The sequence below is a fragment of the Pantherophis guttatus genome, chromosome 4 (assembly GCF_059756535.1).
Source record: "Pantherophis guttatus breed Tessera chromosome 4, ASM5975653v1, whole genome shotgun sequence".
NCBI classification, from domain to species: domain Eukaryota; kingdom Metazoa; phylum Chordata; class Lepidosauria; order Squamata; family Colubridae; genus Pantherophis; species Pantherophis guttatus.
The window spans coordinates 125,298,885-125,321,160 of record NC_142066.1 but is presented as its reverse complement, the minus strand read 5'-3'; the positions used below and the strand labels follow the sequence as shown (position 1 = coordinate 125,321,160).

At 37.6% G+C, this 22,276-nt stretch overlaps 1 protein-coding gene across 1 annotated transcript in view; it reads left to right on the top strand.

Moving 5' to 3' along the window:
* SCIN (scinderin) overlaps nucleotides 1-22,276 on the top strand; it is a 57,501-nt gene that overhangs the window by 16,617 nt on the left and 18,608 nt on the right. Inside the window, exons 4-7 of the mRNA XM_034402559.3 lie at nucleotides 6,698-6,847; nucleotides 16,888-16,980; nucleotides 19,362-19,494; nucleotides 21,919-22,007. Of these exons, the coding sequence (XP_034258450.1) occupies nucleotides 6,698-6,847; nucleotides 16,888-16,980; nucleotides 19,362-19,494; nucleotides 21,919-22,007 (465 nt within the window). The remainder of the gene's footprint in view (nucleotides 1-6,697; nucleotides 6,848-16,887; nucleotides 16,981-19,361; nucleotides 19,495-21,918; nucleotides 22,008-22,276) is intronic.

The following is a 22,276-nucleotide window of genomic DNA, read 5'->3' as shown; positions in this document are numbered from 1 at the left end:
CCAGATCTTATCCAGGTCCACTTACCCCACAGTCATAGCCTGTCCTCGCTGGGCTATTACAGCCCAGATCTTCCCGGCCTCATGCCCTTCAGGGGCTATTAGATGTAATCCCAGCAGACAGGTCTGCTGGGCCATAGTCCCATCATCTCCGGTGTGGCAGTCACCGCCGTCGACAAGGCCTCCACAATGCTCGCTGACCTAACCTCAGCAGATTCATCAGGGGGGCTAATGATATTACAGCAGCCACAGCATCTGTAGCACTCCCCGATGCAGGATCGCCAAGTGTCAACAGCGTCTGGTAGCGCTGATCTGGCCGATGAAGCTCTAATGGCCGCAACGCTGTTGCAGAGACCGACGCCGCCCTCCCAGCGGTGCCCAGCTGATGCAACCCTTTCATCGCCATCCTCAGGTCGTCCGAGAGCCGTCTCCTGCTGGAGACGGCTCATTTAAACTGCCGGAGGCTCTGCATATTGGGCAGGGGGCCGAAGAATGGAAAAATGGTTTCCTCCCCCCAGTTTCCTGTCACTCGTCCTTACATCCCGATCTCAGCCAGCACTTCGGGGAACCGCCATCTTGTGCATGCGCAGTCCCAACTTAATGAAGTTCTTGGAAAAGCAGAAATTCCCCACTCATGGAGGGAGGCTTTAATCAGTTTAATACCTAAAGAAGATCCTCCTCCGGTAGATATAAAAAACTATAGACCAATATCTCTTCTGAATTCAGATTATAAAATTTTTACAGCAATCTTAGCAAATAGATTAAAGGGTTTTCTAAATGAATTTATACATATCGATCAAAATGGGTTTTTGCCATCATGACAAATACGAGATAATTTGAGAGTCATGTTAAATGTACTTGAATATTATGAAGATCACCCAGGTAAACAGGTTGCATTAGTTTTTATAGATGCCCAGAAGGCATTTGATAGGGTCAATTGGGAATTTATATTATTACAGTTAGAATACATGGGCTTTGGACAAAGATTTATAAACGCAGTTAAAGCCATTTATTCCAAACAAACGGCTAGGTTACTGATAAATGGGGACTTGACGGAAGAATTTTCTATTGGCAAAGACATAAGACAGAGTTGCCCCCTATCCCCCTTACTTTTTATATTATTGTTAGTAACACTACTGCGTAAAATAAGAAATGAGGAAAAAATAAAAGGTCTTGAAATTGGACACCAGGTATATAAAACTCAGGTCTTTGCAGATGACATGGCTTTTATTTTGGAAGATCCCATAAAATCTTGTTTATCCCTGTTAGAGACAATTGAAGAATTTGGGGCGGGAGCAGGCCTATTAATTAACAAAAAGAAAACAAATATATTAACCAAGAACATTTCAGAGAAAGATAAGAAGGGTTTACAGGAAGCGATTGGATTAAGAGTAGTCAATAAAATTAAATATTTGGGAATTTGGTTAACCAGCAGATGCTCGAGCATACAAGAGGACAATTATAATAAACTATTAACCCAAATAAGAAAAGACCTTGACAAGTGGGGTAAAATTCAACTATCACTTTTGGGACGGGTAACAACAATAAAATCTTATGTTTTACCGAAGTTTAATTTTTTGTTTCAAACTGCCCCAGTGAATCTATCAAAAAAATTATTTATGGATCTAAATCAAGCAATAACCAAATTTATTTGGCAGGGGAAAAAAACCCGGATTAAAAAAAAATGATGCAGGAGATAAAAGAAAGGGGAGGCCTGAGTTTACCATGCTGGGAGAACTACTATTCAGCCGCTCTGTTAGTCTGGGTAAAAGAATGGATCACCTTAGGCAATAGCCGTCTTCTCAAGATAGAAGGCCATGATTTACAACAGGGCTGGCATATGGGACTCTGGCGGGATAACACTCCACAAAGCAAATGGTTTACCCGGCATTATATAAGGAATATCTTAATTCGAAATTGGGAGAAGATCAGTAAAAAAATACTATATTAAAACACGGTGCTGGATATCACCTCTAGAAGCGTTGATATATTCAAAATTATATAACCCTGTGAAAAAATTAATGTACGAAGACTTGCTGAATGCATGAGGAGAGCTAAAGCCAAAACAAGAGTTGAATTCCCAGGGACTACAATTGGATTGGTGGACCTATCTACAGATTCAATCAAAATATAAAAAAGACAGAGATAGGAAAGGTGTAAATGTTGACTTGCAGGAGTTAGATAAAATCTTGATGGGCCAGGAAAAAGGCATGATTTCTAAAAGCTATAAACTGTTGATGAGATTAGAGATTGGTGACGAGATAATAAAGGATACAACGATTGCCTGGGGGAAAAATTTTGGTTACTCAATTCATCTGGAAAAATGGCAAGAGATTTGGTGGGGGAGTATGAAGCTAGTAGTTTCTACGGCATATAAAGAAAATATTTACAAGATGCTATATAGATGGCATCTCTTCCCGATAGATTGGCCAAAATGTTTACTGGACAGTCCGCTGAATGCTGGAAGTGTGGGTTTGAGCGTGGCACTTATTATCACCAATGGTGGACGTGCCCAGAAGCAGTAAAATTTTGGGGAAAAATAAAAAAGAGGCTCAACGAGATCTTAAACCAAGAGATTGAATGGTGACCAGAGACATGTTTGCTCGGCTCTAAACCGGAAAATATTAAAAAAGATTCATGGTACCTTGCATTACACATTATTACAGCAGCAAGATTAACATATGCTCAATTCTGGAAAGATAAAAATACCCCATCAGAGGAAGCAATTATAAAGAAGATTTTGGATTGTGCGGAAGCAGATAAATTGACTAAAAAAGTGAAAGATAGAGACCAAACACAAACATGTTTATCTTGGGAAAAACTATATATTTGGCTATCAAAGAGAAAACTATAAACCCAAACCAGATTAAGAGTTGTATTTATTGAAGAATTTATATTATACAAGTAAAGTGAGGTCGGATAGACCTAATTGATTTACAAATGTAAATTAGGTTGTTCTGCCTCCCCCGGAATGTAACATAGATATATTGTACCGAATATTAAGTTATTAAGGTACTACTTATAGGCATGTATGTTATTTGTTTTGTTGTTTTGTTTGTCATTTATCTGGCGTGTTGTCTTCTTTTTTAATGATAAATGTAAATAAAGATTTTTTTTTTAAAAAAAAGACTCAATATTAAGCATCAGAGGAGGTTTGCTACTATTAATTTATAGTTATAGCTTATACAGGTTGCAAAAAGAAAATTAGCAGGAAATTCTGTTTCTTAGAAATCTTAAATTTGTCAAATAAAATCTATCTTTTATTTAAGTAATCTGTAACCTTAACTTTAAAAATGGACGCATATGTATATATTTCTCTATGCGTGCATGTTTTATTTTGTTTCATTTCTCAATAGAAAGTAGAAGTGCTAAAGGACTGAAACAATTCTATTCCCATAAAACAAGTGTCAAATTTCCTCCATTTAGTTTCCTCCTACTATAAATATGCTCCATTTAGTTTCCTCCTACTATATGTGGTCAGGAGGTATGATTCATAGATAGAGATTATCATAGAATGTGGGCCAAGTGTCATACACAGAATTATGAAAAATACCCTTGATGCAATTTTACTGCAAAAGGAAACAGAAATTGCAGAAGTGAGATGCTCAAAAACAATGGGACAAGAATGAATTACAAATATACCTGTTCATATTGTGAACTTGAATAGGCCTTTTAGATCACAAGTTAAATAAGAACCTGAAATGTGAAGCAACTGATAAAAAGGTAAATTAGATATTAGGATTCATTAATACTGTAGGAGCATAGAGTCCAGAGTATGGAAAGTAATTGTTCCACTCTATTCTATCCTGATTAGAACCCACTTGTGGTAGTATAGTATTTGGTTCTGTGCACCACATTTATAAATTACTCTGAGAAATTGAAGCAAGTTTCAATGACAGCTACCAAGAAAATATGGACTGTGGAAACCGAACTTTTGAGGAAATGTTAAAGGAATGCATATTTTTAATCAATGGTAGATGATTGAAGGGAGATAAACTATGAGTCTTCAGATAAACAACCACACAAAGTTGTAAGTTTTTCTTCTCCATGGTTCTTCAAATAGAAGCCAGATGGTCATTTGTCAACAATTATGTAATACATCCTATTCTCTGCAAGAGGTTGGATGAGGTGATGCCTAAAGTCATTCCAACTTTATGGTTTTATGATTGATGTCATTTAGAAGATTGTGGTTATTTCTCTGGCAGGTAGATAAAGACAAGCATGGAAATGTAAAACATGGCTTTTATAGACACAAAATGTTTTGCTAGTGGCAAGAATATGGTAACAGTTTTTGTTCATAGAGATTTGGGGAAGACAGAAGTTTGTTAGAACTTAGAAACAGCCTGTAGCCATGAGTGTGGAATTTAAATGGGCCAAGACCAATTGCCAGGTGCTGCTGGTCAATGCTATGACAAGGAAAGCAGGTTATGGAAAGAGTCTTGCTATTGGGACCTTGCTTTCTTCCCTTTTCTACTGGTTGTAGAAAAGAAGAATATTGCCTTCCTTACTCCTCCTCCTCCCCCCCCCTTTTTTTATACTAACTGGCAAACAACACATACACCAACTTCCAAGGAACTACATGGGCTCTATATGAAGAGTTTTTGATCCAAACTGTTATGGAAATAATGTCTCAATTTGTTAACAGTGGAAAATCCCAGTCTGAACAGGATGTTTCTCCCGAGTTCTGTGTGGGGAAAAAGCAGAATCTATTAATGGAAACCTTTAAACCAGTTCTTTTCATATAAGTGTAGCAATGATTTTTTTTTTTTTTACTTCTCATGTTCTAAAAAGCACTTCAGGGCCTTGTCTTACCTTCTTTTGCTTTAACTATCTTTACTTTTAACATAGGAAAATTGAAAGAACTGATATTGTTCTTCTCATTCCTTTATCATTATTATGCACTGTTTTCTTTTACAAAAAAGAGACTGCTAAAGTGAAAAGAAAAATAAAACATTTCGTTTTTGTGTTTGTAATGTGTTTACTATGTGCAGAAAATTCTTTCTAAATCTACCTGTTCTATTTAGAAAGACCTATCTAATGTTATGCAGTGAGCCTCAAACACGTGTGTGTGCATGACACAAGTTGCTGCTGAATTACAATTTTTAATCAAGCAAAGACAGAAATTGCTACATAAATGGTGATATTAGCTGTATTTAAATCAGTTTAACTTTAGCTAAAATTAAACGTTAATTGAATTGAATTACATGTCAAGCAATTATTCATGCAATATATATCTAGAATATTAAATTTTCTAAAACAAAATTTTGAAGTTAATTTTCTTTGTCATATGCTTTTATACCATAAAAACACAACACAACAGAATATATTTGTAAATTCATATTGTAGTATGATTTTAATTTTTGTTCCTGTGTTGGGATGTATTATATGCAATAGAAATTGATGGAAATTCAAATGCTCCATGATATCAAAAATACAATTAGTTCTGTAACTTTTTCTGAGCAAATGTACCCTAGTGTTGATAAACGAGAACATGCTATTTGCTTAACTGTTAGTACTATTCATTGCTAAATAGCATCCAAATAGGCTAATAAAAGTTCAACATATACTACAGTATTAATAGATTATCACATTTTCCCTTTGCTCTATTTCTGGAAGTAAGAGGAACCTTTTCTAGGCTGCTTTTGGAGCAGTGGATCAGTCATAACCCAGAGCTGGCAATTTTTTTAGCTGGGTGGCTGAATCATGCAGAATGAGTATGCACCCCATTTTCTTTATATGCCTTTAATTGGAGGAGTAGGAGTTCTGAATTCACCTTTTAAAATCCTTGTTGTAAGTCTTCTGAGTTCAGGTAGGTGACCACCCAATCAAGATGGGTATCTCAAAGAATTAACAGGTTTTGATCTAATTAGTATTTAGAATGTGTTTGTCAGCAAAAACAGAATCAATTTCTAATATAAGATAGCTTATACCAGTTTTCTGTGTATTTTTCACCTCATTCTTTTTTATCAGCTACATGTTAATAATTGGCAGAAAGGATCTTTTGAGAATAAATTTTGCTTGGAACCTGTGATTTATGTTTCCATATAAACTTGGAATTTATATGCATAGAGAAAAAACATGTGCAACTCTGCTTCCTGTTATGAAAATAGAACCTTCCTTGTGGAAATATAGAAGCTCCTGAATATTAAGGTTAACCTACTAGAATGCAGCATCTCTATTCTAGAACTACAATTCCAGAATCCTTGGCCATAAAATATGGAAAGCAAATCTGGAAGCACCAAGCTTGAAAAGACTGGCCTAGAGCCTTTCAGAAGGGAAAATCTTCCAAAAATGTAATCCATATTAATATTAAAGAAGAACATATAAATTCCTGTGAGGTACAAAGGGATTTTCAGTTTTCTCAACTATGCTTCTATATTTTAAGACAAAAAAATAAAAAATAAAAAATGGGAAATGTTTAACTTCTGCATTTGCAGTGAAAGACAAGCACCTGGAATTCTGAAAATAATTTCAACAGTAAAATAGAAGTTAAGAGTGTTTGCTTGGATTGGGGGCTCAAGTTCAAGTTCCTGTTGATCACAGAGCTTATTGGATATTGGCTGTCTCTCAGTACCCCCTCGCTGATTGTTATGTACATAAAATGAAGGAAAGTCCCCAAGCATCCTACATTTTTCATACTTCACATTCATGCTTTTCTAAGTAAATTCTGTTAACTGAAATTGTGTTTGTTTTGTTGTAGCATATCTATCAGTGGTGTGGCTCTACCTGCAATAAATATGAGCGCTTGAAAGCTACTCAGGTTGCTGTGGGTATTAGAGACAATGAACGGAATGGGAGAGCACAGTTGATTGTTGTGGATGAAGGAAGTGAACCCCGGGAGCTCCTACAGGTATCATATTCATTTGTTTTAAAAATGTCTGTTAGTTGGATAGCTTGCCTCAGGCCATAGTTCCAGATCTCATGAATGAAAGCCCAGAGTTGTCCCATGGGGCCGTTCTGGAGATGGTGAGAGACCAGCCTGTGCCACCCTGGCCATGCCCACCCAATTGGCCACGATGACCAGGCCATGATCATCCCGGCTCCCCATTGGTAAACAAAATCCTGATACAGCCCACAATGGGATCAAGTTTGATACCCCTGATTTATGTAAACCAGTAGTGAGCTGTAAACTGAAGAAAGTGGGATGAACAGCAGAAAGGAATGGGTATTAAAAAGTGACCTGATATAGTTTGAATAAGTGAATGAATGAGCAAATTGAAATGAAATTATCCTATGAGACTCCAGAGAATATCTCAGTAATTGGACCAACTCAGTATAAAATAGGATCACGTGTATCAGGAAAGAAATATTTTTTATTCAAAATTTGTATAGTAAATGTTTGTATATTTATACCATAAACAGATTTTATCTCATTCTCCTTCTTCAAGGAAATGTAGAGACATGAACAGGCTAAATTCTTGAGTTACCTAGGAGAAGCAATTATATTTAATAAGAAACCATGGGGATACGACTTTGGGGCAAGCAGAGACAAAGTTTATTTGTTATAGTGTATAAGAGACAACTTTATATGATGATAGTATAGAATTCTGTTGAAAGAATCAGCTATGGAACTCTTAGTATAATAATGCTATCTTGTTCTTAAGGAACAGTTTGCAACCTGGGAAAAAAACATTCAGAAATGTTATTTGAACCCGTATGCTTCAGTATCACACCAACAGTGGGAGAAGAGAAGGGCAAAATCTGGATCCATGCATAGTGATAGAAGTAGAGCTATCTTTGTCCAGTTTGTTTCAAAGGAGTGTGGAGACAAGACAACTCAAGTTATGTGAGCTTTGGTTTCTTGAGAAATAGCTATGAAGATGACAGGGGGTTTGGTGTCAGTAAATTCAAAAATTGAACAGAAAAACAAAAACTTGCTTTGAGAATGATTTGCTTTGTGTATATGGAATAATATAATGTAATATATGCATGCATGCATGCATGCATGCATGCATGCATGCACGCACGCACGCACACACACACACACACACACACACACACACTTGTAGTTTCAAACTTTTTTAGGCTGTGGAATCTGTTGTTAAAAAAAAAAGAAACCCCAGAATTCCTGATCAAGATGCAAACTCTTGGAATGGAAAATCGGCTATGATCAAGCAGACTTTTTGTTAACCTTTGCTCTCTCACAGAACTCCTGGCTATTTATTGTATTATAATAAAATGGCAGAACTGAGTCAAAGGTAATGTATTCAATTTATTTTTATAAAGTCCTTGAACAAATACAACATGTGATGATTATAATCTCCAAAGCACAGAATTTCTCTACAGAGAAGCCAACTAGAAAGTTATGAGTTTTTGTTCCTCTCACTCAGGATTCTAATTTGCACTAGATAACTGCATGTTGAAAACTATGGGATAGATATATCTCATTAAATCTTAGAAATAAACACTTATCTTTTAACTAAATATACTGCAAGTTTCTTCCCCCTTTCCTGCTGGCATTATTTCAAAGTGAAAAATAACTTCCTTATATCTTTCACAGACTCATAAAAGTTAAACAGCACATTCCCTTTTCAACTTGCAGATAAGATGATAAATGATCCATGCAGGGTGACTTGACATTTAAGAGGCACATGTCAAACCTGCAGAGAGGGAGAGGGAGAGGGAGAGGGGGAGGGGGAGAGGGGGAGATGGAGAGAGGGAGAGGGAGAGGGAGGGAGGGAGGGAGGGAGGGAGGGAGGGAGGGAGAGAGAGAGAGAAGGGATAGTGATGTAAAAAAGCACCAGATGGGATGAAGTACTCTGCATTCTCATTTCTGCCCATTAAGTAATGAATTTGAAGTTCTCTGATTTGACCATAGCTCTAATCCCATTTTTGGGAAGCATGTAAAATGTCCCAAATCTACCATGCTGCTATGCAAACTTTTTGAGAATAGTCAAATAGTGGCTGAAAGTAGTTACAGTATTGCAAACAATTAGCAACTGTAGACTTTCTGCTTTTGTGTTTTCAGTGAGTATTTTATCCTGAAGATCATTGGGCCATTTACCAAAGTAGTTGACCCTATGCATCATGAAGTGTGCAATAGGCGTTAAAGACGGGGGGGTGGCGGGTGGGCAGTGATTTATTGTACCAGCTTGAATTACATTTATTATTTAAACCAGCGGTCTCCAACCTTTCTGGCTTTGCAGACCGATGGGAGGGGGAGAGGGAATGGTTTGTGTGAACAGTGGACAAGCACATGTGCACACAGCTCCAGTTGTTTGAGTGGCAGGTACACACATGCACCTCTCACACAAATAGATCTGTGCTCACTAGCCTGCTGCTTGCACAAATGGACCTGTGCTCATGCATGTGCTTGCCTGCTGCTCATGCAAGTGGAGCTATGCGTGCACATGCACTCGCCCACTGCTTCTTTGGCCCCGTTCCGAAAGGCCTACAGCCCAGCAGTGGGTCATGGCACGGGGGTTGGGGACCCCTGATTTAGACAACATGGTCCTGAATCTGAAATAACATTATTTGATCTTTGCAGTGATAAAAGTACACAATCTACATTATTATGTTATAAAATGAAGATGAAGCATAGCAATGGAGATGACTAATTCTTCTGTTTGAGAAGTGTTTGCACACAGCTATACCCATAAAGTTTCTGCATCATTTATATATAAAACTGATTTCATTTTGTTTCTATGTAAGCAGAGCTATGATGTTCTTTTTTTGCATATACATAGAATTCTTTTATTTTCTTCTTCTTTACAAGTAGCTGTCCAAATGGGAAGCTTTTACAAGTAGCTAAATTTCTAAACTTTAATTTGAAAAATTTCTAAAATTTAATTTAAAGTGGTTTACTCGGACTTCATTATTCAGAGTATAAATCACAATTATTCCATGGATTTACCTATAACAATGTTTTCTATTCAGGATTTTTACATGGCAGAGTTTTTAAATGTTCCTTCAGTGATTATACATACACTAGAATATATTTTTCTCATAAAATCCAAGATATTAAAAAGTGTTTTTTCTTCTGATACAGCAAAGCAATTTTTTTGAAAGGAAGCTTTTATTTATTTATTTAATTTATTAAGCAATTAAATTTATTCATTCTCTTATCAATAGACTTAATTGAAACTATAGGACTATAACTAACAAACTGAGAATATCATTCTTATAATACAGAATTATTAATTCTGTAGGACTATAACTAACATAGAACTATAACTAACAAACTGAGAATATCATTCTTTTAATAATACAGAATTCACTGGCCAGTCTGTCCAACTTTATGATTACACAGTGACTGGCACAGTGGGAATACTGATTTTTATTTGGTTAACTTGAATGCTTTCAACATGAGGACAATTGAAGTAATCTATAGCAAATGTGTTTTTCTTTATTTCTTTCTCACATCTGTCATGACATTCTGCTCACACTTTTCTGAAAAACAAACAAATTAAAAAATTGTTTGAACAGGACCAGAATGGAGTAACTATTGGGTCTCATTGCTTGAACTAAAAAAAAAAAAAAAAGCTTAATTAAAATACAAATAATTTTAAAATGTCATTTAGGAGCCTTAGGTTTAGTTGGCAAATCTGTGTATCATTGCCTTTAAAATAATTGATTCAGGGCTTAATCAGACATACTTTGTGGAGATATATGAATAGGATCTCCCATAATTTGTTTTCCCATCACATATATAATCATTCTGAGTGTAAATTAATAGTTAACTATAAAAGGCTTATAACCAGATGAAGCAACAAACAAATAGCGTAAAAAATGTAAGGTAAATCTTTAAAAATTCACCACTTGGATTTAAACACAAATGATTGGCTATTCTGATCAGAAATCTCTATTTTAGTACTCACAAACTGTCTAGAACAAATAACCATGGGCCCATGGCTGCGTCCACTGCACTGTGTCCCTCCCCTAATGCAGCTGACCCATTGTGGATGTTCATCCTCAGCTGGCCCTCCATTGGTGTTTTTCCCCCACCACTGGTCACCTGCTACTAGTCTCCTATCCCCTTGTCCCAGGTGATACTTGTCCCCAGCCAATAACCTGTGTGGGACAAATAGCCACACATCTGGTGCTGGGCTCCACTCCACAGCTTCTGCTCCCACTGCCTGTTGTGTCCTACCTGATCCTGCTCTGCATCCAGCTTCCCTTGGATGCTTTAGTGTTGCGAGGAGGAGGTGGGTACAGAACGAATAGATGGTGGCAGCTGTTGCCTCCTGAAAGGCTGGAAAGAAGGCCGTACCCCTGACAGCTCTCCCATCATGAGGACTGCCTTGAGATCCACCTGGCACAGGCAATCTTGAGGGGGCAGGGCAGCCAGCTCCCAGGTCAGCCAGCTTCAAGTTTTGAAACCCTGGATTTGTTTACCAACCTAAAGCCCAGTTTGTTGAACGGATGGGATTTGAGGTCCCTGAGCCATTGCTTGGGACAGGTGTTTCCCAGGGGCAGCGGGTGACCAGTCACCAGAGCCATTTGTAAGTGTAGCTTGTGCAACTCCTTCTGGGTCACTTGCAGCACTTTTGAGTGTTGTCTCCCCTGAGATTTAGATGGAAAGAATAGGGCATGGGAGCAAATTGTGTGGGGGGTGTGTCTGCCAAGGTCTCAAAGCTTGAAGCTCACTGGCCCAGGAGCCAGCCACAATCCCAGCCACCCTATCTCATCCAGGTTGCCTGCACTAGGGTGGTGGAGCTCATGGTGGACCACATGGGAGGAGCTAGTTGGGGGCAGGGCCTACCATTTTCCAGCTTTTCAGAAGGTGGCAGCAGCTGCCAACCATTGCATCCTGCCTGGCCCCACTCTGCACCCAGTTCTTCTTCAGAATGCCAGAATGCCCCAAATATTAAGCTAAATATTAAGTTGAAGGACTTTTCAGAGGACTAGCCTAATGATTTTTCACATGAAAATTATTCAAATAAATGGATGGACATTTATCAAGCATTTCAAGGGAAACTCTACAACAAATGGTTACACACATCATTTCTTTTTTTAGGCAAGCTGAGCCATTCTTGAATAAAGAGATTAAACAGCTTTCTTAAGAAATTATTTTTTTTCAACTCTTTACACTTAAATTATAGTATACTCAATCAACTCATCTATTCTGTATGATTGTGTCCTTAGCATCTTAACTACTTATAAGATCAGAGGCGCTTGAACAGTTATAAATTTATTTATTTATTTATTTATTGGTTCAATTTATATGCCGCCCTTCTCTAGAGACTCAGGACGGCTTACAATGTGTTAAGCAATAGCCTTCATACTTTTGTATATACCTGCTTAGTAGGGCTTTCGGGTCCCCCTAAGCGGTGTTCTTTTTTTATACAAAGTCAGCTTATTTCCCCCACAATCCGGGTCCTCATTTTACCTACCTCGAAAGGATGGAAGACTGAGTCAACCTTGAGCCTGGTGAGATTTGAACTTGCAGTAATTGCAGGCAGTTGGTGCTATTTAACAGCACTTTAGTCTGCTACGCTACCAAGACTCATATTTACGTTCAAATTACGTTCAAAACTCTACCTTATCAATATAGTCATGTCTTTTTTTACACAGAAAGCTGTTATTAAACTGTTACAATTTACTGGAAGAAAGTGAAACAGTAAAAGTTGTTAGTTCCACCAAATATGGAAAATTAAACTTGGGGTTGAAATAGGGCACTTGCTAGCTAAAGACAATTTATTTTTCCCAAGAACTAACCGTATTCCTCCAATTTCTATTGAATCCAAACAAGGTTTACATTATTAAGTTTTTAATGATAGATGATTAGGCTGCTGTAGAATAAATCCATATTACTGGATCCTTTGTGTAGTTGGGCAGTGCAAATATGACTACATTCAGGAGGTAGTTAAAACTTATTTCAAGGAGCGATTCACCTATTCTATATTATTTAGCATTTCTATGAAACTGTGGGGAAATAACAATTACTTTGGAGTGAAATGTTCCCAATATGTTGAAAATTCTTTAACTGCCATTCCAGGCCAAATTAGAGATGCTGTGAAAATCCTGAACAGGTCTCAGCAGGCTGTAAAAGACTGGAGAGATGGATTAGATTAAATTACCTCAAGACAGAGTTGATATTTGTTAGTAAGTATCTGAGTTATCTAGGAACTCAATCCTGGATAATTTAGGTGGATCATGACATTCACTTACTTTCTGAAAGATTTGGTCCATGAATGTCTAAATTCATGATTCTTGCCAGAACAACAGGTTAAGCCATAATTAGAGTGGCCCTAGCCCAAGTTTACCTGGGACAATAATTACAATCCCTCTTTACATAAAGAAGCCAGTTGACAAATTTTGGAATTGTTAAAATTTTTGTTAAAAAGAGCAGGTGGAAAAAAATATTTAAAAATCCTTGAATTATCAGCCTTTAAGCAGTTTTAAAACATAGGGTCTTTTAAACTCTTTAAACTTTAGATGCATTAAAACAAAGTTTAAAACTGCTTAGAAATCTCAAACTTCCTTCTCACGAGCACAATTACAGGAGCACAAAACCCCCTGAAAAAAATTTTTGGAAGCCAGTTTGAAAGTGTAGCAAAATAGATCTTGGATCAATTGTAACCCAAGTTGTCCATTCCTGTTGTTTTTTTCAGTGTGTACCTTAAAAGCCAAGATATACTCCACAGTATTCCAGCCATACAATATTGACTTGGTAGATGTCTCTGAAGCTACTTGCCTGCTCTTTCTCCTACTTCTCACTTAATGCTGTTACCAGAGAAAACTGGCAAGTAGCGGCTGAGTAAACCCCTCCTCCTTTTGCCCTTTTCACTCAGTGCTGCTGCCAATGCCTTCAGAACTTCCTCTCCAGGCTGTTATCTGCTGCTCTTGTTTTTCCTCAGCCACATCTCACTTTCTGCCCACTGTTGTAGATCACCCAAGGAGAAATAGCTGAATGAGAGGAGATTCTCCTTGGTGCATAGCATTTCACAGCTGTCGCCACTACCGAGACCATCCTGGTACTATCTTCTCCAGCTATTCCGCTGCTCACTCCTTCTGCTCCTGATGTCCTACAAAGAAGTGTCATGTGCTAGTCTGAGACCAACATTGCCTAGGCCAGTGATGACTAACCTTTTTGCCATCACGTGCCAGGAGATGGGGGGGGGGAGATTCACGCGCGTGCGCCTATTTGGACCTATGGAGATTCTCAGTCATCCAGGTCATAATTGTCCCAAAGGTGCTACAAAGTCCAGTTGCCTTTTTAAAAAAAGCACCTTTGAGACTAGGCCCACTAAGCATTTTCATGCGTGTAAAAAAGGAATCCTCAGATTTAATCAAAATGTTATTCCATTGATTATAACTTATTTAACTGAAAATATCTTAGAGCTAAGGAAATTATGTTCATCATCATGGTGGACATATGAGCAAGATCCCTGATCATGAACTTAACATAAAGATTGATAGGTAGAAGCAAAGATGATTATCCAAGCAACCCAAATCATTCAGTGATTTCAGAAATATCAACAGTAATTTAAAATAAACCTAAAAACACACTGGTCATCAGTATACTGGTAATTGATGCAAAAATGGTATATGGGGGGGTGTTATTGGAGGAACTGTTTAATTTGGCAGCTGACCATTTTCCCAACTATCCTGAAAATAATTACTCTGTTAGGTCTGCTCTTACTCTTCTCAGCAAAGTAAGAATGGACCATATACCATGATAAGGTAATGTCACTGTATTTGCCAGCTGGCAAATACAATTTTATTTATATTATTGCATAATATCTTTCTAGGACAGAAAAATATAGAGATAGCTTACTGTTTTAAATATCTTTAAAGTGCTTTTAATATCTTTATACTATATTACTTTGCTGCTTCTCCCTTAGAAAATATTTGCATTGTCAACATGGAACTCTGCTTCATAAATATATACCCTGCCCTGGGTAATATTGCATTGCAGTTATCTTATTTAAATATATTCTGGTTAGACATTAAGCCAAATGAAGTTAGTTTTTCTTTACTAAATATGAAGAGAATTTAGTGATGTATTTATACCAAGTAGTGAATTTCCAACAGCCTCCCACATTTGATGCCTATATAATTCAATTTTATGAATTTGTTTTTGTGATTTTCTCATTTTAATTGTACAGATATAGTTATACTTTGGGATTATATTTCTTTCTGCCATCAAAATGAAGTAGACTTGAAAACAAGTCACATACAGTATATGGTGTCTCAGAATAACTTTTTTACATCCAGACTATCAAATTATATAAACTTGGCGATTGTTAAAGTGTGCATCTGTTTTTGAGATTTGCACAGGATTTGGCCCCTAGATAAATATTTATAAATAGATTAGTTTTAGTACTGACCTATTTTCATTTTGACTATGTGCCTAGGTATCAATGCATTCTGTCATTCATTAACAGATGTATAAAATGGGGTTGGGCTTAATTAGTACTTGTATGGGAGACCTCTAGGAAATAACAGGGCTTCTGAGCTAGTTTGAAGAGTTAAAAAAACCTCTCATAATATGAAGAAGGCAATGGCAACCTACTTCTTCCAAGAAAACCAGTGGACATGGTCATGGAGTCACCAGAACTCAAGCTCAACTTGAAGGAAATTTTATCTTTCTTGTAATTGGTCCAAAATATTCCTAGTTTTGGGGAGGCATGGTGCGACAGAATGGTTTATATAAAATGACTTGTGTAATCTCTCTTAGTAGCATATTTTGCTAAATATGTTTAAATAATATTTTGCTAAATATTAATTTCAAGAAAATTAATAAGTTCTTCCTATTCATTGATCACATGCTATACTTTCCATAAATTTTCTTTAAGTATTAAGTTGTTCTTTAAGACTGTATTTTCAATTTTGTCAATGTGACCAGACCAACTAATGGGTAGATTGGTTTTTCCACTTGTTTGAATTTTATCATAGAAAACATAACTGTGAAATACATATTTTAGATTTTCTTAGTTTGAAAGTTGTATATGTTTAGAAAAGTACACTTTATGAAAGAATCAGTTCAAAAGAACATTACGAAATATTTCTGTGTGAATTTCCATGGAAATTGGAATAGAGTGGAGTTATAAAGAAACACATATGAAATTGGCATGGGCCACAACAGGAAGAACTATTTATCTCTTGGCATTAATCCTATCTTGTGGGCAACTGACTTATTAACCAATGGGCAGTCAGTCACTTCGCTTTGGAGCCAGTGCTAAGTGGTTGCCTTTCTATTGTTTGGGCACTTGTGTTTTCCCAGTGTTTGCATGTGGTAGCTGAGGATTGTGTTGCTCAGTCTTGAAAAAAATGCAGCTGCTTTAATAGAATGCAGATAGGCCTGCTTATGTATCCATATGCTGCAAAACACCTTTCTGGAATCAAACCTGAAAGATAGTGTGACACTGTTAAATGCTTCAAGGCTTGTAGTCATTATTGGGACAAAAGCAAAAAACAACCAGAAAATCCAAAGAAACCATATAACATAAAATGTCAAAAACTAGCTGTAAACAATAGGCATAAACTAAAAACAATACCAGAAGCTACCAGAATACCAAGAAATGCCATATGATGTTCAAGAGTGGAGGAACCTAATGAAGTGATCACATTTTTAAATAACTTTTGTTATGATTATAGTTCTGTTACCATTATAAGTAGAGAGTAGATTTGGGTCAGGATCATATTGCTGAGAGAGAATGAAATATTTCCATAGGATAAATACTGTGAATGAACAAGTTTAATACCCACTACCTTCCTAGCATGTGTCTATTTCAGATCAACCCCTTGTCATCCATCTTTCCAAAGGCATGAAAGCATCTGATTAAGTTGTAAAATTTAGGTGGGCTTATGTTGGTATCACTTTGAAACAATCAAAATCACCAAAAAATGGTCAAGAATATTTATCCATAAGTAAAAAGTCATTTTATTTATATTACTTTGCCATCCTATCTCTCTTTCAGCCCCAACTTCTTTCCTTATGTTTAGGTTTTGGGACCCAAGCAAAATCTTCAGGAAGGCAATGACAATGATGATGAGGCAACTGATATTACTAACAGGCGAAATGCTAAACTCTACATGGTAGGAATCCTCTTTATTTATGCAGATCATTTTATATGGAGCAATGAAAGCATGTTCTTTTAATGATTTGATACGGCTACTGTGATATGCTTAATTTCATACCCTTCTTGACAGTCTAAATTAGTTATTCAAATGTTTTCAGTCATTTAAATCTATGACAGATTTATCACATTAAAGATATGCGATGTATATCCACAGGCACTGTACTTGTGTGGCAAGTACATAAATTGATGAAACATGCTTCAAGATAATTCTTGTTTAACAACTGGTTCAGGGGTGAAATCCAGCAGGTTCTAACAGGTTCTGGAGAACTGGTAGCGGAAATTTTGAATAGTTTGAGGAACTAGAAAATACCACCTCTGGCTGGTGGGGTGGCAATGGAGATTTTGCAATATTCTTCCCCCAAGAGTGGGGAGTAAATGGGGATTCTATAGTATCCTTCCCCTGGAGTGGGGTGGGAATAGAGTTTTTGTTGTATCCTTCCCTGCCATGCCCACCAAGCCACGCCCACAGAACCAGTAGTAAAAAAATTTGAATTTCACCACTGAACTGGTTGCCTAATGACAATTCAATGTTACAACAGATCCTCCAAAAGATAGTTATGACCCATCTTAGACATTACAACTGCCACACACAAACTCCACAATCATGTGATTGCATTTCAGGTGCTCAGTAACTGGGTTGCATACATGACTGATTGCTGCGTCCTATAGTCAGCTGATCCCAATTTGTGACTTTTTTTCACTTGCTTTATGACTGTTCCCCTTAAAGGTACTATATCTGATATATTATCTGATGCCTTATTAAAGCAAAAATTTTATGGAGGGGGTATATTTACATTAACGTAAATGTGAGTTTGGCTCCCCTTGAGATCATCCAAACTGAAACCTTGGAAATGAGGAGAAAAGTGAATGGACTATTATGCATGTTGATTGTCTACCCAGTTTGAAGACTTTCACTATCAACTGAATAACAGAAAAGGACTTCTGACATTTTATAGTTCTCCATTCCAGGAAAAACGTCATGTGCTAATATTTGCCTGCAATTACATGCCTAAGTAATTACAAATGTATGCAGAAGCAATTATAAATAGTTATTGTGTGAGAGAGGAGAAATAGACAGTCCACTGCTCCCCTTAGGAAAAGATGATCAAGAAAAAGGTGTCAGATATTCATGATTACCTAGTTATACTCCATGATTAACAATAGGAACCTACTTCACAAACAGCAGCTCAAGTTCTTTCTTCAATTGAAGTTATAAGATACCAATCCTGTTTTTCTGGCCTGTGACTTAAACAATATAATTTCCTACTGATTTACATTGCTCATACAATTTCAGAGTGATAGTCTTTCTAAAGAACTTCAGTGACTTGATTTTAATGCTATAAAATAGTCACCTTGATTTTTGAATTCTAATGCATTATAAGGAGAAAAGAAATTACCCAAATTATAAAGTATAATGGTTCAGCTCCCTCTTCTGGAAACAATGGGAGATGAAGCATGAGAGCACAGCTGGTTCTTTGGGAAATGGAATGGAATGAAACACTGATTTACCCTCTTTTAATGTCTGGAGTAAAGGAAAGCTGGCACATATTTATTGAAAGATGTTTGGAACTGCAAAAGCACCACTTTAAGCAACTGGAAAGGATTTACATATATTTAATATAGTGCTATATTTGATCCTGTAGAGCTGGTTCCTCTTTCCAAAACATGTGATATACGGTCTAAATAGACCGTATTCAGATAAAGGATCTTTAAAGAGTACAGAAAAGCTTCTAGTTTGCAGTCCCTGCTGATTTTAATGCTTCCTGTTTTTAGCATGACTAGGAAATTAAAGTGTATGTAGGAAAGGCTTTAATTTTTGGCTTCTTGCATTTTCATTTTTTATAGCACCAATTTGTTATAACAAATGAGATGAAGGCAGCAATTGTTTTCCTTCCCTTATGTTCCGGGAAAAGAAATTAGGGTTATTAGGAGATATTTCGATAAAGAATGTTATTAGTAAACCTTCAGCCTCTTTTCTTTGCAAAGCTCCCTCTGTAATAATTCATTTTTAAAGTTTCAATTTAACATTATTTAAGATTACTTAATTTAAATAATTAAAATTTACTTAATTTTTATAGTTTTAATCTAAGGTCATTACAGTACCCTGAAGCAAAGTAAGTAAAACTAATAAAAAAAACCCTAATAAAACAATAGAAACCAGATTCTAGATTTTTGTTGTCTTTTGTTGTATCAGGAGCACAAATTTGAAAGTTCAAAGTTGAATGAAGTGGCATTCCCTGTACATCCTTAGATACATACATGAACTTTAGAAGTAGTAACCATGTGAAATTAATTGAACAGTGAATTGATCTTAATGTGAATGTCCTGCATATTCAGGTGTCCGATGCCAGTGGCTCTATGAAGATTACACTTGTTGCAGAAGAAAATCCCTTCTCAAGAGCAATGCTTTTATCCGAAGAATGTTTTATATTGGATTATGGTGCAGCTAGACAGATATTTGTATGGAAAGGTAAATGGAAGTCTCTTTGCTTTCTTTTAAAATGCCAATAGAAGCTTGAAATGAAAGACGCTGGCCTCAGAAGAGAAAATCTGACATGAGAGAATTTTCTTAACCAGACTGTTATACTCTTAGAAAAGTTTGTCAAATGGTTTTTAAAAGAAAATGAGGTGGGAAGGCCATTGAATATCTGGATTCAACAGATCACTCTGGTCTCCTGCTTTATTACTGTAACTACAGAGTAAAAATATTTTTTTAAAAAATGACCAAAAAGAAAAGGAGACATTTCCTAAGATTTTTATCTGCCAGAAAGAATTTACTGAGCAATTGAGCTTTTAGGGTTTCCACTATCATAGTCCTCCAAGGAAACCTTTGTTTTTGCTTGTGGACGTACATTGATACAAAGTCTGAAGTTTTTGTATCTGAAGAGATGAAATGTCTTTGTTTGCTTTCTTGGCAGATCATTATCTATAATTGGCTCTTCAATAAAAGTAAAACTGTTTAGGACAGGGGTCGGCAACCTGCAGTTCCGGAGCTGCAAGCAGCTCTTTGGGCCCTCTGCTGCAGCTCCCTGTCCCATCACTGGTTGGCCCCACCCCTCATTCCTCTTATTTCTTTTTTGGACTCCAGCCTGAAGCAGCAGGAAGCAAAGGCTGCCTTACGCACAAATGTGGTGCAGAGGCAGGTACAGGGCTGCTTCGCTCCTGGACTCTCGTCCCCCTTCCTCTTCTTGTGATCCCCTAGCTGGCTGTGACTGAGCTGGGAGTGTGCACACACACGGGGAGACCCTCCTCAAGCGAGCGCCAAAGTGCAGAAAAGACGTGCGAAGGGTGGGTGACCGCTTGCTTAGGAGGGTCTTGACCTTCCTACCCCTCCTCCGCTCGGGACCCCCTGTCCAGCTTTGACTGAGCTGGGAGTTTGTGCATGCATGGGGAGACCCTCCTTAAGTGAGCCGCTGCCTGCCCAGCATGCACCTTTCCTGAGGTTTGGCGCTTGCTTAAGAGGAATTTCCCCACAAGTGTGCATGCTCCTGGCTTAGCCACAGCCAGCCAGGGAGTCATGAGAGGGGGAGAAGGAGGAGGAGGGTTTCCAGAGAGTGCAGGAGTGAAGTGGCCCTGTACCTGCCTTCACACCACATTTGCACGTAAGGCAGCCTTTGCTTCCTGCCGCTTCGGGCTGGAGTTGGAGCCCTCCACGCTTAGCTGAAGGCTGCCAGGGGTGGGGGATGACATGGCAAGGTGATGGCTAGAGCATTAGTGCAGGAGAGAAGCCTCATCCTGTTGCATCCTGTTAAGAGCCTCCTAAGCGAGTGGCCGCCCACACCGCGTGCACCTTTGCTGCGCTTTGGCGCTCGCTTGAGGAGAGTCTCCCCGTGTGTGCATATGCTCCCAGCTCAGCCACAGCCAGCCAGGGGTCACAAGAGGATGGGGGCAGAGGAGGATGGTCGCCTGGAGGGGGGAGACTCACACATACACACAGAGTGACAGAGACACACACAGGGATTTACAGAGAGGGCGTGAGAGAGAGACATAGAGAGACACATACAGAATGATACACAGAAAGGGGGTGGGAGAGAGAAAGAGAGGGAGAGAGAAAAAGAGAGATACAGAGGAGAGAGACATGGGGGGAAGAGGGGAAGATAGGGAGAGGGACGGAGACACAGAGATACAGAAAGAGGGGGGAAGAGAGGGAGAGAAACATAGAGAATGGTTTTGTGGCTAGGTAGGTATGGCTGGGGGAGTCATGTGACTGGGTGGGAATGAGTAGCATCGAGTTGGCCATGCCCACCCAGGTTTTGTGGCTCCCAATGTGTTTTTTTTCTGTAGGAAATGGGTCCAAGTGGCCCTTTGAGTGTTTAAGGTTGCCAACACCTGGTTTAGGACCAGTAAATGGAAATGTTGTGAAGTCATCAAATCGGTATTCAGCATAGATTCTCTTAGGTGTGTGTGTATGTTGTTTTTGTTGTTCTTTTCTGTGTGTCTTGGAATGCATTGATACTGTAAAACATGCATCATGCTGCCAATACTGTTAAACATGCTGGTGGTGGGATTCTGGGAGTTAAAAATCTACTCATCTTAAAGTTGCCAAGTATGAAAAAGCTGCTATAAAAATTTACTATGATAGATCTCTTTCCTGTAGTCAATAAAGAAGACTGTAAACCTGACCAGATTAAATTAAATTTTTGATTATAACTACCACTTTTCAAAACTTTGTTGTCTAAACCAGTGAATTATATCAATTGCTACCATTTTTGCTGGAATCTTTTCTATTATGCCATTTGAAGTTATGCTGCCCTCCAAAAAATCATATTGAGCTTAGACTCAGCAATAAATTTTTAAAAAACTGTCAGTAACAGTTCCGAAGAAGTTTCTGAATTGTTCTTCTCATCTAATGACTTCATTGTTGTAATGTGAACTATCACTTTATATTAATAAGGTAAAAATGCTAATCCAGATGAGAGGAAAGCTGCCATGAAATCAGCTGAGGAATTTGTTCTGCAAATGAATTATCCTCCCAACACACAGGTATGCTTATTTAAGAAACAACTGCTGTTTACACAAGAAGATTTCTAAAGTTATATTAACTGCAGTTGTAAGACTACCATAATCCAATTGCTATGGATACAACTGAGGTAAAAATATATTACCTATATATTAAAATGTTCCCAATAGTCAGATGAAAAAAAATTTACTATTTCATGTCAAGTCTTAAATTTTTAGATTTATTATAAAAATAAGATTGTCAAAATTAAAAACACCAACATAAAATCCTACAGTAACAAAAAGCACCATAA